General features: G+C 59.2%; 5 protein-coding genes across 5 annotated transcripts; 3 read left to right on the top strand and 2 right to left on the bottom strand.

Annotated features, from left to right (window-relative positions):
- Positions 1 to 1,195: 1,195 nt before the first annotated feature.
- Positions 1,196 to 2,089, bottom strand: PLICBS_006933 (pre-rRNA-processing protein pno1; the record flags this gene model as incomplete). The annotated part of the gene is made up of 3 exons (XM_065601089.1): positions 1,196 to 1,753; positions 1,816 to 1,958; positions 2,017 to 2,089. The coding sequence occupies 3 exons, from the start codon at positions 2,087 to 2,089 to the stop codon at positions 1,196 to 1,198; spliced, it is 774 nt and encodes a 257-aa protein (XP_065457161.1).
- A 948-nt stretch (positions 2,090 to 3,037) lies between these two features.
- Positions 3,038 to 4,731, top strand: PLICBS_006934 (mitochondrial distribution and morphology protein 31, mitochondrial precursor; the record flags this gene model as incomplete). The annotated part of the gene is made up of 2 exons (XM_018320320.2): positions 3,038 to 3,269; positions 3,326 to 4,731. 2 exons carry the CDS (start codon positions 3,038 to 3,040, stop codon positions 4,729 to 4,731), a joined length of 1,638 nt encoding a protein of 545 aa, XP_018180217.2.
- An 879-nt stretch (positions 4,732 to 5,610) lies between these two features.
- Positions 5,611 to 6,793, bottom strand: PLICBS_006935 (translation initiation factor 3 subunit J component; the record flags this gene model as incomplete). Its single annotated transcript, XM_018320321.2, has 4 exons — positions 5,611 to 5,626; positions 5,684 to 6,378; positions 6,443 to 6,537; positions 6,772 to 6,793. The coding sequence occupies 4 exons, from the start codon at positions 6,791 to 6,793 to the stop codon at positions 5,611 to 5,613; spliced, it is 828 nt and encodes a 275-aa protein (XP_018180218.2).
- A 2,498-nt stretch (positions 6,794 to 9,291) lies between these two features.
- PLICBS_006936 (uncharacterized protein) lies at positions 9,292 to 11,886 on the top strand (the record flags this gene model as incomplete). The annotated part of the gene is made up of 13 exons (XM_018320322.2): positions 9,292 to 9,582; positions 9,637 to 9,763; positions 9,820 to 9,881; positions 9,931 to 10,057; positions 10,110 to 10,348; positions 10,396 to 10,465; positions 10,544 to 10,585; positions 10,636 to 10,789; positions 10,843 to 10,900; positions 10,971 to 11,149; positions 11,205 to 11,354; positions 11,410 to 11,823; positions 11,880 to 11,886. 13 exons carry the CDS (start codon positions 9,292 to 9,294, stop codon positions 11,884 to 11,886), a joined length of 1,920 nt encoding a protein of 639 aa, XP_018180219.2.
- Positions 11,887 to 13,462: 1,576 nt separating this feature from the next.
- Positions 13,463 to 14,705, top strand: PLICBS_006937 (alternative oxidase, mitochondrial precursor; the record flags this gene model as incomplete). Its single annotated transcript, XM_018320323.1, has 3 exons — positions 13,463 to 13,954; positions 14,032 to 14,430; positions 14,496 to 14,705. The coding sequence occupies 3 exons, from the start codon at positions 13,463 to 13,465 to the stop codon at positions 14,703 to 14,705; spliced, it is 1,101 nt and encodes a 366-aa protein (XP_018180220.1).
- Between the last annotated feature and the right edge of the window lie 3,775 nt (positions 14,706 to 18,480).

Genomic DNA, 18,480 nt, shown 5'->3' on the forward strand with positions numbered 1-18,480 from the left:
GCGGGGTCAAGATCTGAGACGCGAGGCCACTAAAGCGCAGCGACGACGACGATGGACCACGACAGCCATCGTGCAGCGACTCAATCGGCGGGCAGCAAGTGGTGTGCTCACAATATGCCTCACACAGAGGCTGCGAGCCGTGGTGGTGGGCTGTTGCGGCGGCGGCGGCGAGCTGAGCTGTGGAGGGGTACCTCGACCTCGTACGCGGTTGCAAGTTGAGGGCCTGCCGGCATCGAGGGCTCGTCCGGATGGGACGGACAGTGCAATTGGGACAGAACAGACCGACATACCTGAAGCTGGGGGCGAGTGCAGCAAGAGTCTCGAGAGCGCGGTCCCGAAAGTTGTGATGCGAGGAGCAGAAGTGTTTGTTGAGGAGAGAAGAAGACGGATGGGGAGAGGAAGGGAGCAGCAACATGTTTTTGGCCTGCACCACCGGGCTGGGCTGGTTGCTGGTGCCACCCAGGCCTTGGTGGGTGCCCGCGCTCCGGCTGGTGGGTGGACAGGCGCTCCAGCTGCGTGCAGTGCTCTGACTTTTGGCTGGCCGGCACGGCTCCAGCTCCATCCACCTTGTCTGCATCCTGCACCTCACACTCGTCCAAGAGCCCTGGAGGTCGCTGGCGGCGGAGCTTGTTGCTCACCGTCAGGGTGGGGCCAGGCGCCAGGCTAGGTCGCTTGCGGACGACGCAAAAAATGGTCTCAACACGGCGATAAGGGTTTACCTTTGACACGACGCTATTAGGCCGCCCCCGGCAGGTACCGTCTTACTCGTGGCCGTGGCCTGCCACTGCGCGACCGGCCCCAGCCAAACGCGCCCATATCATGAGACTGTCCTGACGCCCGGGCAATCAATCGCACGCATCCGTTGTCGGACAACGTGACAATTGCTGCCGCGCCGATAAGACGCCCTGTGTCGTATCGTACCATCCATGGGTGCTGTCGCCGTACTGATATTGCGAGGGCGTAACTGGCCGTGGTGTCTCCGAAGAACATCCGTCATCCAGGCAATCCTTGCTCCCATTTCTATTAGTAGGCGGTGCTACCAACGTCGTGTCAAAACTATTCGTAAGATTTCCCCCGTGCACTGAAGTTGTATGCGATGGAATGCTCCCCTCCCAAACGCCGGGAATATCATGAAACTGCAACAGAGGCAGACCGTAACCAAGCGCTTTCGTTCGTGACCCATGCCCCCTTGGTTTTAAAATCTCTCCTTCATCCTGGCTGCCACCGTCCTCAGGTTCCCGTACACCTTGCCCGGGGGCTTGCCCAGAATCAAGCTGACCACCGACTCGCGGGCCATGTGGATGTTCTTGAAGCCGCCCAAGATGTGAATCTTGGAGTCGGCGAGCACGATTCTCGTCCGGCTGGCGTTCTCAATGGCAAACTTGGTCTTGCCGTCCTTGCCGGCGATGCGACCGATCGCGCGCGCTTGGCTGTCTCCGTGCATGGTCCTGACATCCTTAATCTCGAATGTCTCGATGTAAAGGTCGTCCAGTCGCAACAGAGCGACGGCATCGTCCACCTCGAAGCCAAGGGTAAACGCCTTGACAAAGTCCTCGCCCTTTTGCAGCGCCCCCGTGTCGACGGTGTGCTTCGACGTGCGCAGCTCCACCGTCTTGCGCTTAATGTTCATCCGGCACTGCAGCTTGAGGTGCTCGACGAGTGGCGGGTAGATGGACGGCCACGCCTGCTTGAGGGGTGTCATTCGGTGCGGCGGGACGGGGATCTTGCGAGTTTCCACTCTAGTCACAGGGTCCTGCAGAATAGTTAGCCACCGTGCATCTCCACGAACAGGGCTTCAGTAGACGCTGGACGTACAATATCCCTGGCAGGCGCAAATCGTGGCCGACCCTCCTCGTCGATTGCCATGGCGTCGTCGCCCTCCGGATCTTGCGATGCCACGAACGGCGTCTCTGAGGGAGTGGCATCCTGCGCGTCGAGCAAGAACTCGTCGTCATTGACTGTCCCCCGTGTCAGTATTTCTCCAGTTGGTCAACGTCGGATCAGGATGGTTTTTACCCTGCTCTTCGAGAGACACCTCGGGCTGGAGCGGGGTCTCTTCCGCCTTTTTCAAGGCCGTCGGTGCGGGCATCGTCGCGGACTGCAGTGTCGAGTTCGGGGGCCGAATGATTCTTGGAGTAGCGATGATGCAAATGGACGGCAGAGAGCGGCAGCGAGTGTGCTTGCAGAATCGCAGAAATCTCGTTGCGTCGGGCCTTGGATGGTCGGGTCGATGAAGAATTGGCAGGGTCCAAAGCGCCCACCGCCAAATCGCCGTGGCGGTTCTGCCACCCACCCACCCGCTGTTGGAAAATTTGTGGTGGCTTATCGGGGCTTATCGATTGGGCTGCCCGCTGCTACCCGTTCCCGGGTCGCAGACTCCCAGTGCTCCCAGTAGCGCGTCATGGATCGACTTTTATAAGCTTCACAACGGCCGGCTTTGCGACCAGGACCCAGAACGACATCTCTCGTCACGGGGACATTGCCATCTCCTACTCATCGGTGCATTGTCTCGTGCAGACAGGCGCCATGAGCTGGAACCATGACTAAGGGCTTCCCTTCCTGGTTGATCGGAAGCCGTTTCGTCGTCGCAGCGAGCCAGCCTCCTCGAATTGCGGGCGGCTTCATGCGTGGCAAGCTCCCGCTATCCCCGAGCCGATTATCGCCATCCGCGACCACAGTTCAACGATCGCCGGCACATCGAAGCTCGCACAGCCTATCTCGGCCTTCCTTTGTGCTTGAGCATGGCATCTTGTTGTCAAGACGCGCCCAGCCGCCCAGCTGGGCGGCCGCAGGCATTACCAACGAACGCCACGGCCGCGGCCCCATCGCTGCTTCAATATGGCGCCTACAGCATCGCGCTTACGCCTCCTCCGAGCGACAAAATACCCCGAAACCGAATCCGGAGAGGCAACCGACGTCAGTCGCCCCCGGTGACAAGCATGCCAAACCCGCGACAGGCCAGGAGGACGCAGCTAGTCCCGAGACCGAAGCCGAGTCGATTGCCGCATCCGTATCCAAGTACCTTCATCTGCCGAAGATGCCGCATAGGCCTTCCAAGGAGGAGCTCTTGGCTGCTGCCAACGGCTTCTGGGAACGAGTGCGGGTTCGGTTCAAGTGGATGTCCATCAGGAGCATGAGGCCCTGGAACGCCGACGAGTGGGGGGCCTTTGTGTCGTGGTTCATGCTTGGCCACCTGGTGTGGATTCTTGTCGGAACCACTACGTTCTTCTCCCTCCTCATCTTCTCTATCAATACTGTGTTTGCTCAAGGTACGATCCGCGCCTGTATCCCAGCGACCCAGACCAAAGCTAACTGCCGCCACCAGAAACACTGGCAAAATGGGTAGGCGACTACCTGACACAGTCCGCCGGAGTGACGGTGGTCTTCGAGTCAGCCATCGTACCCAAGTGGAAGAATGGCGTGATAGCTTTTCGTAACGTCTTCGTCTCGAGGCGCCCGGGACAGGTCGAGTCGTCCGTGAGCAAAGGATCGTCTGACGCCGCTGCGGTTGCTGCCGCGGGCCGTCAGGCGCAGCTCGCCGGCTCGGAAGATACAGAAGACGATGGAAACTACACGCAGTTCGACGTGACCATTGCCAACGTCAACGTCACGCTGTCCTTCATCAATTGGTGGAGTGGAAAGGGGCTTCTCAAGGATGTCGAGGTCACGGGGGTCCGAGGAGTCCTCGATCGAACCTCGGTGGTGTGGCCTGCGGAGCAAATCGACCCTCTCTCCTACCGACATACCCACGAACCCGGGGATTTCGAGATCGAGTCGTTCAAGCTCGAGGATCTTCTCCTGACCATTCATCAACCAGACGGCTTCCGCCCGTTCTCAGTCAGCATATACTCGTGCGAGTTGCCACAACTACGAAAGCAGTGGCTGTTTTATGACTTTCTGTCGGCCAGCCACATGTCGGGGTCTTTTGATGGCTCCCTGTTCACGATTCACCCTCGACAGGTTCATGGCGTGGTGTCGAGCAATGGACAGGGCGCCATGCTCGGCGTTGGAGAGCCCAGTGCCTGGAAAAAGTTCAGCAGGCTGAGGATAGACGGCCTGAAGATCGACCACTTGAATCGTGGCGTCGAGGGCCCCTTTGGATGGATCTATGAGGGCAACGTGGATATTGTTGCCGACGTCATGTTCCCAGCCGACACGGATGAAGGCATCACAAAGGTCATGTCTGACTTTTACGACCAACTGGAGGAAGCCGTCATCTCGAACCGGGCTCGCTTCCTGCAAAAAGCCGCGGACACGGCGCCAGATATTTTACGATCCGGCCACCTCTCTGAAGCTTCGGGTCAGCCTCTCGACGAGCACCCAGCTGAAGATGGTAGCAATGGCGAGCAAGAGGAGGAGGACCGCCGATATCTCATCATGGACATGCGGATCCACCTCAACGACGTCAAGGCTGCCGTGCCGCTGTTCACCCGCGACATATCTTACATCAACCAGGCGCTCGTGCGGCCCATTGTCGCCTACATCAACGCCAAGAAGACATATATACCCATCGCCTGCCGCATCGTCAAGCGGCTCAACGACTTTGACGGCAGCTGGACCGTGTTCGACTGCGGCCTCATGGACGACGCGTCGGCCGAGACGTACGAGGCCTTCGCCAAGGACGTCGAGGACCAGCAGAGCCGCGTCAGGCGCTTCAAGAAGGTCGGGTTCTGGACGCTCTCGCTCGCCGTGCACGCCCTCTTCATGGGCATGGCGGGCAACGTGGTTTAGACGGGCGGGTGTTGTTTATCCATCATCATCATCAGGCTGCGCGCGACATGAATATGCATCTCTCTGCTCTTGGAATTCTTACGAGGGGGCGCACGGTAGAGGTAATGACGCGGCTGGCGCCTCGGTGGGAAGAGAAAACATGTACAACGAACGGTGGGACGGGGAGCGCTTGTTTGACCCGGGGTTCCGCATGGCGTTTGGGCGATTTAGCACACCTCCATTGTACGCTTGTGAGGCGTAACCATGATCGGCGTCTGGCCCAGCAGGGTCGGTTGAGTGTACGCAACGGCTTCTTTAGTGATCTGATACCCTAGCTTTACTACGCGCTGACACGAGTATCGATTCGACGATAGTGCAATCTCTCGCAATGAGACGCCGAAGTGGTAGATGTTGTTCAAATTCAGGCCGAGTTGCTTTTGCATTCTAATTCTGGCCACCTTTCCCCTGCTTTAAGCCCGTGTTGCCACTGCCATGATTCCCGATGTGCGAGGGAGGAGGCGGCGGGGAGGAGGCGGGCAACAGTCTGCCGTCTGCCGTCTGCCGTCTGCCGTCTGACAAAAATCCATCTATAAACGCCCTTGTCCCAGTGCCATGCAAGCACCTTTTCATTACATGCCAAACCATGCCCCCACCGCCATCAATATCTCTCGGCCCCTCCGTTGTTGCCTATGTCGGAGCTTGGCGTCGGCATCAAAGTCGGAGCCTGAGCCGAAGTGTGGATAAGCGCAAGGCCATTCTCAGATGCCCCGTGTCCGTCTGCCCGCATGGCACTGCTGGACGGGTTGATGTCACCGCGAACCGACGCTTGACTCGGTTCGAGTCCATCGATGTGCAAGCGACGAGGAGGCAAGCAGCCAAGTGTGAAAGCCGTTAGCTGCTTCACATAAAGTCATCACTGCAGGAAACTGTTAGCAGGAGCACGTCTAGGACGCGAGACGAGGGCTCGACGTACTCTCCAAACGCATCGTCATCATAGGTGGCGGTATCCGTCGTGTTAGGGCGGCTGGTGACCAGAGACGTCTTGGTCTTGGCGGCCTTGGACTTCTTGCCGCCCTTCTCAGCAGCCTTCTCTTCCTTCATCTTCTCATTGCTTAGACGAGTAAGGGCGCTGGCAACCTTCTTGACCTGATCGCTGTTCATCTCCTTGGCCAGCTCCCTAACGAACTCTTCGAGGAAAAGGCCATAGTGGGCCTTCTTGCCGTTGCCAGAAATGATGGGAGCAAGGGTGGTGCGCATCTGCTCGAACTGCTTCTTGGTCTGAGGGTTGAAGAGCGGAAGAGCATTCAGGTTCACGGTGTTGGTGGGGTCCTTGGAATCGACAACGACGGCGGCGCCAATGGTGGGAGCCTTGCGGCCGCTGTTGAGGCCCACGGTGCCGAAAAGATCCTCTGCGTGCTTGAGGTCGGCCTCTTGTTCGGTGCGGCGGATACGCTCACGGCGCTCGGCTTCGGTCTCGTCATCCTCGCTCTCCTCCTCATCCTCGGCGCGTTGGCGGGCACGCTCGGCCTGGTGGCTGGCGATGCGCTCGGCCTTGCTCTTCTTGTTCGCGGCGGCTTCGGCGGCGGCCTTGGCCTTGGCCTCGGTGGCCTTGCGTTCCTTTTCACGCTCTACCTCGGAATCCTCGGCGGCATCCCAAGACTCGAGCACCTGCGAGTGACATGCTGGTCAGCGCGAACAAGGCAGCGCTGGAGAACGGGCGTTGCCGACTTACATCGCTATCATCTTCCTCGTCACCGAACTGACGGCGGCGGGCGGCAGTGACAGGAGGCGAGGAAGGCGGGGTGCTGGAGTCGGACTCCTCTTCGTCTGTGGTAAAGTAGCGGTCAGCGAAATGCGACCAGGAATAGAGACAAGCTGGCATGTGCTATGCCAGGATTGCATGCAGTCGATCCCCACTGCAGCGCATCGCGCAGGCAGCGGAGAGGCTCCCGAGAAGGCTGGCTGTTCAGACTACTGCGATGGACGTGTTGCGTTCGCGCGACGACGGTTTTCGTCGCACAGGCGCGGAGGACAGAACGACGGAGGATTGTCAAGGCATACCCCACTGTTTCTTGGCAGGCATGATGTCAGTTATTCGGACTTGGTGTCGCTGGACGCTGGATTTGACGATCGCGTGGGCGGGTTCAGTCGTGCACAGTGGATAGGCGCGTCGACGAGGGCTTGGGGGGTGGCAGGTGGAAAGTCGCAAAAGAGGCCTACGGAGGGGGGGCGGGCAAGAGAAAAGACCAGCAGGCTCGGCGGAGGTGGATTTTTTTTGGACGTGTGGGCGGCGGTTTCGCGCGGGAAGGAAGGGAGGGGAGGGGAGGGAGGGGCGCGTCAGGCAGAGAGTGAGTTGCTGGCTGGTGGTCTCGTCTTGCGGGGAGGAAAAAGGAGGGTGGGGGGGGGTTAGGTGGTACTCACTATAATAAGTAATGCCAGTAGGGGATGGGGCGTCCTGGCAGAAGGAAGGGAACCACGGCACAGGGCGGGCGGGCGGCGAGATTGAGTTTTGCTTGGGCACGAGCTTGCTGACGTCGGGCAGTCAAACCTCCAGGCTGCTATAACTTTGGGCATATGCTCAGGCCAGCCATCGCGGCTTAGGTACCTTACTTTTTGAGGAGTACTATTCGTAGAGCCAACTTTTGCTAGTTGTAGAGCCTCCCTACATTTAATGTTTTGTTTCTCGGCCTCGCCCTACCCCCATGCCGGCCTAATGGATTTTACTGCGTATAGGCGTAGACATGGGACGGTAGCGGCGCGCCGCCTATTGCTTTCGTTGCTTTCGTTGCTTTCGTTGCTTTCGTTGCTTTCGTTGCTTTCGTTGCTTTCGTTGCTTTCGTTGCTTTCGTTGCTTTCGTTGCTTTCGTTGCTTTCGTTGCTGTCGTTGCTGTCGTTGCTGTCGTTGCTGTCGTTGCTGTCGTTGCTGTCGTTGCTGTCGTTGCTGTCGTTGCTATTGCTCCTATGGGCTCTACAACTAGCAAAAGTTGGCTCTACAAATAGCACTACTCTACTTTTTTGGAGGTCGGAACCTAAGAGAATACCTTTTATCTCCCGCGATGCCCTGCCCGCCAGCTGCGGCCAAAGTCGGACGCCGTTGGACGCCGGCACTACAGTGAGTGTGTGTGCCGTAGGTACCAGCGTCCATGGCCATGCATCTGAATCCAAGTCTCCCTCCATTGTTCCCGTCACTCCCAAGGCAACTTTGGATTTGCAAGACCCATACAATACCCGCCAGCCCGTCCCGTCTGCTCTCGGCGCATCTTCATCTCCAGCCAAGGACTACGACCACCTGGACTATCCGCAGTGCCGTGCCCTCGGTCTGGGCAAGGCTTCTGTGCTCCTGGAGCTTGAGTGCCCGCCGGCCAAGCCAGGCAGGGCCCGTCACTGCCACGGCCCTCGATGCCACCCGACAGTCCAGGGTTATTCATGGTCATTGGCCTGGCCCGGTTTCAAACCCATATGAATGGGGCATGTGTCACTGCACGGAAGCTCGCCCTGAGGTGGAGGACGGGGCCCGTGGCGGGGACGGATATGCCCGATATTATCAGAGGAGTCACACACGTCCTCAGATGGCGCCGGGCGAGCCTGGCATGACCTGGATGCCCGGCTAGTCCACTCGCGACGAGCATGGGCGCCGTCCGCCCGCTCACACGTCACTGCTGTCTGTCATGGTGCATTAGGCCCGATGTGATGCAGTTGGACGTTGCCGGCGCCCACACCCATGTGACGCACGCACGGCTCTTGAGTCACCACCTGCCTCCCTCCCCCTGTGAGCCCAAGAAGCAGCGCTTGCACACCTGCACGTACTCCGTATGCAAGGGGCCATGACATTGTCGTGGTTCCGGTACGAGTACAGCCCAGGTACTGCACCGCTCCGAGTTGACATGTTTCGCGCCGGTCCGAAAAGTCTTGCGACGCCGTGGTGGATTCACCGTACTTCGTAGGCTGACGCGCCCACCAATCTTGTCAGCCACCGAACATGCGTGCAACGATCATTTGCCAAACATGTAGGACTTCCATTCTAGTCTATTTCAACCGCGTAATCCGGAGCGACGGGGCATATCGAACATGCTATCGAGCTCGTTTGAGTTGGTTGGTTGAATGACCGCAACCACTGTCAAGGCGACACCACCTACAATGTTGCGACAAGACTACGTAAATTGTGTTTTGACGAATAAAAACAAAGAAAAGAAAAAGATTGTGCGCGAGTTGGAGTCTCTTCGCGCGTCGAAATATATTGAACATGTCGAGACGATTAACAGCATGTACATAACACCCAATTCGCAGCGATGTCGGCTGCAGTGGGACTCAGCCGACAAAAGTGAAGGTTTGAGTCACAGACGTTAGTGCATTCCAGCGCAATGCAAAAACCAACTTCATCGCTCTTTCGTACCCAAAGAATAGCGAAATTGAATCGCAAAACCTGAAAGACTGCGAAACTCTCTTCAGAAAGCTCTCGTCGTCGATCCTTACGGCCCTCCAACTTGATTCGCCCGATCAGTAACAGAGCGACGCTATCTACATCGCCACCTACACCAAGTATATCTGCAACCCTACCCATAAACAGCGACAGCTACTACAATGGCTCGAAAACCAGTCATGGAACTGTTCGCACAGCATCTCAAAGGCCTGTCCTTGGACGGTGTCAGGAAATCCTTCCCCTCCGCCCACCCTGATGCCAATCCCCTCGACCTCTACAGGGCACATCTGAGCAACGTGCTTGCGGAAATCTCGGGAGTTTCCTCTTCCACCCTATACCCGGTCGTGATGCGCACGCAGGGGCTCGACAAGGGCGACTTTATCATTGCTGTGCCAGCGCTTCGGCTCAAAGGATCGAAGCCGGACGTCCTAGCCAAGGAGTGGAGTGCAAGCGTGAGTACGGTCCCTCCCGCCGAGACGGATGCGCATGCTGATAGACAGACGTAGTTTCCGGCGGACGATGCGCTCTTCGCGAAACCCGTCGTCAATGGTTCCTTTATGTCGTTTTTCGTCAAGGCCGACCCCCTTTCGTCAACAGTGATCCCCATGGTCCGCCAGGCAGGGGCCCGTTACGGTAGGCTCTGAATCGAAGAACTCCACACAGACATATTTGTTCTGACAGACGGCCAGGTCGCAATGACTTTGGTGGATTGAAGGACCCCGAGGACCCGAGCAAGGGACGAAAACGAATTGTGCGTGGCCCGACATGTTACAAACACCCATTATACTGATGCGGTACAGATTGTTGAGTTTAGTTCGCCCAACGTCGCCAAGCCCTTTCACGCCGGTCATATCCGATCCACCATCATCGGAAGCTTCACGGCCAATGTGTATGAAGCCAATGGATGGGAGGTCCTCAGGATCAATTGTGAGTTCTCTGGTTCAGCGTAGTTTTGGGCTGGGACTGATGCGGGCAAAAGACCTCGGCGACTGGGGCAAGCAATACGGCCTGCTCGCCGTGGCATACGAACGAAACGGGAGCGAAGAGGAGCTCAAGAAGAACCCGATTGACCACCTCTTCAAGCTCTACGTGCAGATCAACAAGGACATGAAGGAGGAAAACGAAGCGATAAAGGCCAAGAAAGAGGCTGGCGAGGATGTCAGCGAGCTCGAAGCGAACAGTCTGGATGAGCAGGCGCGAAAATACTTTCGACACATGGTACTTATATCCTCCGTCAACGCAGCGAATCCATCTAACGCCGGTAGACCGATCGAGATGAGCGGACGCTGGCACAGTGGCAGCGGTTCCGAGACCTCAGCATCGCACGATATCAAGGTAGGCTTTGATGTCCCTCACAAGCCACGTCGAAAAGCGGTACGCTGGTAGCGCGGATTGCTGATACGGTTCGAGCAGAAACGTATTCGCGATTGGGGATTCACTTTGACGAATACAGCGGTAGGTAATCGAGTTGCCGTCGGTCAGACAGTCTGCTAACTTTCTTTAAGGGGAGAGCCAAGTCAGCGAGGAGTCAATGGCGAAAATGGCAGAGCAGCTGAAGGCGAAGGGGGTGACTCGAGAAGACAACGGCGCCGTGCTCGTGGACTTTACGCAGCTGCTGCCCGGGAAGGAGGGCAAGCAACTAGGAGTGACCTTGGTCCGGTGCGTTCGTAGAAACCCTGGCAATCCGTCCGTCATTGCTGACAACCCCACAGGAAAAAGGACGGCACAGCGCTCTATCTCACGCGAGACATTTGCGAGCTTCTCGGTCGAGTAAGTGGCCAAATACTAGAACTCCATGAGGGTTCGGCACTGGGATCCATCTGACACTGACGTTGCGCAGTATGAAAAGTACAAGTTTGACCACATGATTTACGTGGTGGGGGCGGCTCAGAACCTGCACTTGAGCCAGCTGTTCAAGCTCGTGGAGCTCTTGGGGCATGAGGAGGTCGCCAAAAAGTGTCAGCACGTCAATTTCGGCCTCGTCCGAGGAATGAGCACCCGGAAGGGGACTGCCAAATTGTGAGTACAATGCTGTAACTGCCTGCCGCACAGTCAAGCTAACTCTGTGGTTTAGCTTGGACGACATCTTTGCAGACTGCGCCGATTACATGCACGAGAAGATGAAGCAAAACGAGGCCAAATACGCTCAGATAAAGAACCCCGAGGCGACGGCCGACATATTGGGTATCAGCGGCGTGATGGTCCAGGACATGAGCGGCAAGAGGTTCGTTGCGGTCTCGACGCCATATTCCGGCTGTAGTCCACTGACAATTTACCAGGATAAACGATTACGACTTTAATATGGACGCCATGACGTCGCTCGAGGGAGACACTGGACCCTACCTGCAATATGCCCACGCCCGACTTTGCTCCATCAAGCGCCGGGCGGCCCTGTCCGAGGAGGACCTGGACGCCGCGGACCTCACTCTGCTCACGGAGTCACACGCGACAAACGTGGTGCGTATGTTGGCGCAGTGGCCGGACGTGCTGAAGAACGCATTGCGGACGTTGGAGCCCACGACCATCCTGACCTACCTGTTCAAGACGGCACATGTGGTGAGCAGCAGCTACGACCAGCTCCAGGTCGTCGGCAGCGAGCGGGAACTGATGCGGGCACGAATGGCGCTCTACGACGCGGCGCGAATCGTGCTGGCCAACGGCATGCGCATTCTGGGCCTGACGCCGCTGGAGAGGTCGGTATCCGGAAGCGCCCCGAGATGGATTGGAGAACCCGCTGACAGCCTGCTAGGATGTAAATTTGCTGTGCCGCACGAGGCAAGCAGCCCAGGGGGCGGCAAAGCCATGTGGCAGACGGGAACGGGAGACGCGCATGGGAAGATGTGTGGAGCAGCGCAGTCAGTGTTCGCCGCTCGGAAACCGCGCCGGGGCGGCCGGGCGGGTGCCGGAGTTGGTTCGGAGTGGTGGGGCCGGGAAATGGGCCGAGCACGGCCGCGTGCCGCGGAGGTGCGTTGCTCGGTTTGCTGGGCAGCGACCGGCCTACTGGTAGCGAGGAAAAGCTTGTACAATGGAGGGCCTCACATGCACGGCGGGCAAGCACCGCGCTCAGCCAAGGGGGACCGGTTTTATCCAAGGCGCAAGCTGCTGTGATACATGCGTTATGCAGAGGGGCGTGCATGCTGCCCGCAAGCGAGGGGGGCGGATCGTCCGGACGACGGATATGACATCAAGCCCGGATAATTTGAGCAGCAACCAGCTGGCCCAGCGGCACGAAACGCCCATGTGACAGGCGAGCACCTAGCTGCGCAAGGAACAGGGGAAGCGAGAAGAGCTGCGTGCGGTCTCACCCTCGGAGAGTTTCGCATCGTGCTCCATTGATGAGCGAGGGAAAAACGCGCGCGAACCTTCGCAGGATCCATTGTGCACAGGACAAGAAAAACTTCGCCTGCGGCGCGTGACGCTCGCTGCTGGATCTTGACGTTGCGCTGGCGAAAACCAAACGGGATGGGAGGGTACTGTGTTTGGGTGGGAGTCAGCGTTGTGCGAGGGTTCGAGGGGCGGGCTTCCGTAACATCCCGACGACCCGTGGGCGTGGGACGCGACGCGCTGGATAGGTGGAATGCCCAGGGCGCCCGGGACAGGGCGCTGCAGCCACTCATAGCGGGATAGGTGGAATGGAATGCAGGCGGCTCTGGCAGGGCGACGCACCCACTGTAACCTGGTAGCGTTTACTTTTGCAGTGCTTCAGGGCTGAGATCCATGGATGGGCGATGGAACGGGCTCCATCCGGGTGGCCCACTGCGCGGGCGGGTATTGTGGCACCTTGTAGCGGGCATCGGGTACCTACGACCAGGGCAGGGCGGCCACGCGCAGGATCCTCCAGGGCCACAGGGCCCCAGGGCACCCGCAGCCCAGGCCCGGTCCGGCCTGAATTCGTGGGCGCCACCTCCCGCGCCGGGCTTGGTAATGCGGCTGCTCGCATTGCCCGCCGCGCGGGGAGCATCGGTGCTCGCTCTGCCTGATGAGCGAGGCCCTGCTCTCGGTTGCCTGCCCGGGCTGCGTCTGTCACTGAACGTCATCCGGGTCGCCGATTCGTATATGTCCGCGGTGCAATTATCCCGTGCCAATACCGGCGGCCCCCCTCTCTCTGGTGGCTGACGGCGGCGGTGCCTCGGGTGCCTCAGGAGTCAGGAACAGACGTGTGAGGTGCAAAATAAATATCTTGTCGTGAGCTGCCTCGCCCTCAAGTCAGCCTCAGGTGCCAATGTAGGAGCAAACTGGTAAACACCATCGAGCCAGCAACCAAGCATCAATTGCGTCACATTAGCAACATCACCAACACCACATCACAGAACAGTCCCCCATAGGTCGAGCATGATCTCCACCACGACTGTCCAAGCCCGCTCGCAGGCCTCCCGGCACGCTGTCAAGCTCGCCCGGGCCGCCGCTCTGGGGAGCACCTCGGTGTCCTCGCAGTACACACTGGGCCTGCGCCTCGGCGCCTGCTGCTGCGGCTCTCAAGCCCATCGCGTCGCGTCAGGACCCTCGTCCCCTTCTTCGTCGCGGCAGTTCACGACGACTCGCGCGGCGCAGCTCCGCGATTTCTTCCCCTCAAAGGATACCCCTCACATCCTCAAGACCAAGGCCGCCTGGCCTCACCATGGCTACACCATGGAGGAGATGACGTCGGTCGTCCCGGACCACCGCGCGCCGCGCAACTTTAGCGACTGGGCCGCCTGGAAGATTGTCCGCTTCGCCCGCTTCTGGATGGACAAGGCCACGGGCATGGACCGCGAGCAGCAGGTCGACAAGAAGAACCCGACCACGGCCGTCGAGGCCCAGCAGCCGCTGACGGAAGCGCAATGGGTGAGTACCGAGCCCCCTTTAGGCGTCGTTGTTACGACAGCCTGCCTTGCAGGGCAATCGTTGCTGACACTCGTCAGCTTATCCGCTTCGTCTTCCTCGAGAGCATCGCCGGCGTGCCCGGAATGGTTGGGGGCATGCTCCGGCACCTCAACAGCCTGCGCCGCATGAAGCGCGACCAAGGCTGGATCGAGACGCTCCTTGAGGAGAGCTACAACGAGCGCATGCACCTCCTGACGTTTATGAAGATGTGCGAACCCGGCCGCTTCATGAAGCTCATGATCATCGGCGCGCAGGGCGTCTTTTTCAACAGCCTCTTCATCGCCTACCTCCTGAGCCCGCGTGTCGTCCACCGATTCGTCGGCTACCTCGAAGAGGAGGCCGTCCACACGTACACGAGGGCGCTCCACGAGATCGACGAGGGTCACTTGCCCAAGTGGTCCGACCCCGAGTTCCGCATCCCGGACATTGCTGTAGATGTGAGTCAGACGCAGCCCTACCCTGAAGACTTAATTGAGAACGATACTGACTGCGACCCGTGCAGTACTGGAACATGCCCGAAGGCAACCGCACCATGAAGGACCTCATCCTGTACATCCGCGCCGATGAGGCCGGCCATCGCGGCGTCAACCACACCCTGGGCAACCTCAACCAAAAGGAAGACCCGAACCCCTTTGTCAGCACGTTCAAGGATCGCGAGGTGCCCAAGCCGAGCCAGAAGCCGGCCGGCTACGAGCGCTCCGACGTCATCTGAGTACGAACTATTTCTTTCTCGGTTCTTTTCCGCCTCGGCGCGGTATTCTGCATTGCGTTCAGCAACACCGGGGATGGTCAAAAAATTGCAGCTCGTGGCACAGACCAAGAGACATAGAGGCAATGGGCGTTGTGGGAGTTGAGCGACGGGCAGCTTGATCTCGGCGGCTGGCCGCATCTCCGCTCTGGTTTGCATTCGGATTGGCGGGTAATAATGGAATGGCAATACAAGGAGTAGTGGCCTCGAGGCCCAACGAGAGAAGAGACGACGTGGCGCAGCTCCGCGAAGTAAGGATTTGGAAGCAAGCAAGACATGTACAGAGGAGGATGCAATCTGCAATCTACCCACGAAGCATTGACTATCGATCCATGCAATGAAGCTATTCGCCATCGGGGACAAGACCAACACCGCGTGGCAAGGCATTTTCGATGATGGAGCATTGGCGGGCTGCATCCTTGATTGGCGAAACATACGAAGCACATGTCTGCCTGATGGGACGCTGCACTCGATCTCATTTAACGATCCCGGGGAATGAGCGAGATGTCACACCGCAAGCTACGCACGCCGGTACTTTACGCGGTCTGCAGGGCATCGGGTCTCGCGCGACGGCGGCGCTATTGCAGCGGGTCCCCTGCGGTACGGACTGATATCGGCTGCACACCCCGTGGAGGAAACTGCCCTTGGCCTTGGGAGGGCGCCGGTGTGTGTGTGTCGGGCGGCTACCCGTCCTGCCGCTTCCTCCTTCACCATCTCGGGGCATCATCACCCTGCGAACCTGTGGTGTTAGTGGCGGATCAGTCCACCGTCCCTGGGACGCGCCACGTCGCCCCGGCTTGCGCGTTGGGCCCAAATCCGTCCTTGGCCAGGGACGCCGCGACGGGAGTTGCACGGTGATCACGGGGCGCAGGCTGCTGGCGAGCGGGCATGTCGTAGATGTAGAGTTTGGGGGTGGCTCGACGGCCATGTGTGCAGCGGGTGCTATTTTTGGGGCCATGCGACGAACAACCCATCTCAGAGTTACGTTGACACTCGAGAGCAGGTGTGGCAGCCTCTCTCCTTGGGGGAGGGGGGGGAAGAGGGGCATGGGGGATGGGGGATGGAATGGATGACTACGTATTGGGGGCCGTAGGGCTGTGACACCCGGCCGCGGGACGGGAGAGATAACCTGGAACGCTCTTCGCTGAGGTGTGGCTTGCCTGTCCTGAAGACTCATGCCTCCACTGCAATCAACTGTCCGAGCACCCTGCTGGTGGTGGTTCAGCAGGGCAAGCCCCCCTTGGGAAGGCTGCCGAGTGGCTGAGGCGCGGGCGACGGCAAGGGGTACGTCACGTCCCGATTTATGGGCCCAGTCAGGTCCGTCCAGGGCCTGAAGGCTTTTTGCCAGACATCCAAGGGCCCCGACGTTGATTTACGGTAGCGAGCCACAATGCCGACCCCTGGTGAGGCAGGCTCGAGAGTCATGGCGCATGAGACCTTGAAGCCATCTCATCTCTCTCATCTCGGCCCTGTTTCCCATTGTCGGCCAATGCGCCCATGGACATGGAGGCATCCTTGCCCCTCCCCTCCTCCCTCCTCACCCCCGCCATCACCACCACGACGCGGCGCGTTACGTACAACCCTTGACGCGATGCTGGCCTGGGCGATCGAGAACAGGGCTGCATGTCGTGGAACGACCCGCAGCTTGGGCTTTTGGCTCGTTCCAGACGCCGTCGTTTGTCGTCACGGGCAAACATGTCCTCGGGCCGCCTTCCACTTTGACACACTCCGCGCGCCCTCCACGGCAAAAAAGCTCGTGGATTGCGACAACCCTAGGATGGGGCCCCCCCGGTCGAGAGGAGGCCTCCATCACCTCGACGTCTCCCTCGGCGAATGAAGGGAGAAAAATGCTCGAATCATTTCTTACTCGTAATGTCGGTCGCGCCGCCGCACCATCGAGGAATTGGGTTCTAATCTTCGAGCATGGCACTCAAGCGAGATGCATGCCGTGATTCCGTCGGCCGCGATGGCGCCCGGCAAATTCACCGAAAGGCCGAGCGATGATGGGCGTTCCATCCAAAAGCCAATACTACAGTACTGTACCGTAGTTACATGGGATACCGCCTGCTGTAAGTGCCTCCCGGGCCAAGCAGGTATGTTCGTTCAATACAAAATTACGTTAAGTAGCGTTCGAGAAGGCCGACACGGGCGGGCGGCGGGCGGGTGCTCGGTTGCTTTCCGGCGGGCCCTAGTGCATCGGACTGGAGAAATGGCCCGCTGCCATGCTATGCTGCATTGGGGAATGCGCCTTGTCAGGCAGACTGCCCGTGGTGGACGTGTCCGTCCCGTTGGGAGTGCCGGCTTTTGCCCTGAATGGGGCAAACGTGGTCATGCTGTAACTTTCACGATGCATCAAATCTCGCGCACGCAGGGCGACTCGGAATGGCGGCCAGACAGCCGGCGCTTCGTGCCCCTCGTCGGCGACCCTATCGGGCCTGGCCCCCTTCCTCGTCCAAAGCCTGCCGCTGGGCCGGGCTCGCGCGCGATGGCTAGCCTGCTTCCTCTCCCAAGGCTTGTTGCTCCAGCGCCATGCCATGCCCGTCCTGGCTTGGCAGGGCCCGGGAGACGGCTTCCCACAGCCTTGGGACCATTGAAGTCTTGGGTTCGGGGCCTACGGGGCCGCCTGGCGTCCGGACGTCCGGCCGGAGGGCTCGTTTCATGGGGTGGGAGGACGGTCCGGCGGCCGACCCAACTGCCATGCATTTGCCAAGATTCGTCAGTCATCTCAGCCTCGCCAACGGCGACACTGGTTTGCAAGACGAGTGCCGCTTCTCGGCTGGCGTTTGCCGTTCGACTCACGCCCCCTGACGTCTGCGTATCCTCGGACGTCCGCGGGGCTCGCTCCATACCTGTCAGTTCCTAACAGTTTGCGGAGTACTGCTGTGCCTTCCATCGACCGTTCTTCGGTGCAGTTGATGCCCTCCAGCAGTGGACCACAGTGATAATTATCACCCAGGAGGCCCTGCCAAATATGTCACCGTCGACGACCCGCCGGCTTTCCCGTCGGCATCGCAAGGCAACCGCCTGCAAGGTACCCGGACAGAGAGGGGCTGAGGTTGGTGATCTGCATCGGTGGTTAACAAGACGTTCTGCCGTGAGCCCACTTGGACTCGAGTCGAGCGGACAAAAGATCCCAGGCGCCGAGAGTCCTCGTAGCGCCCTCAATGCGCCAGCAGATGGAGCGTGGCCAGTAGCGTCGCCGCTGCCGCAGCCGTTGCCGTCGTCGTCATCTTCCTCAGTCACCACCACGCGTGCGCTGTGTAAGACAGTGAGTGGGCTTGTCTGGGTGCCCGTGGCTGTCGCAGACTCGCAGCCATCGCCCTAATTACTTCGGCGGCTCTTTTGGCGCTGGCATTTGGGTTTGGCGCCGGCGGCCACCCCCACCTGCTGCTTCGCCTGGAAGCCGCTAAAGTTCTTTATTACTATTTTGCGCGCCTTGGGGCGTTTGTGGCCCGGGCGCGCGCCGTTTTGAAGGCAGGTTGTATGATTGCGCGAGAGCTGTATCAGCTACTACCTAGTAGGTACTAGGAAGGTTGCCGAATTGGCTGTTGTACCTATGCAGGTTGTGTCCTCTAGGTACCTACAGGTGGTTAATGGGAGCCCACGATTTACCACGCGAGCAACGGCGGCGAGAAAGAGCGTCAGCATCCAACATTAGATACGAAGCACCATCATCACACTCGCAGACGTCGAACCGAACGAACACTGGCTGTTCGTCCACTGCTTGCTGGACCCTTGC

Source organism: Purpureocillium lilacinum (genome assembly GCF_023168085.1).
Source record: "Purpureocillium lilacinum CBS 284.36 DNA, scaffold_5, whole genome shotgun sequence".
NCBI classification, from domain to species: Eukaryota; Fungi; Ascomycota; class Sordariomycetes; order Hypocreales; family Ophiocordycipitaceae; genus Purpureocillium; species Purpureocillium lilacinum.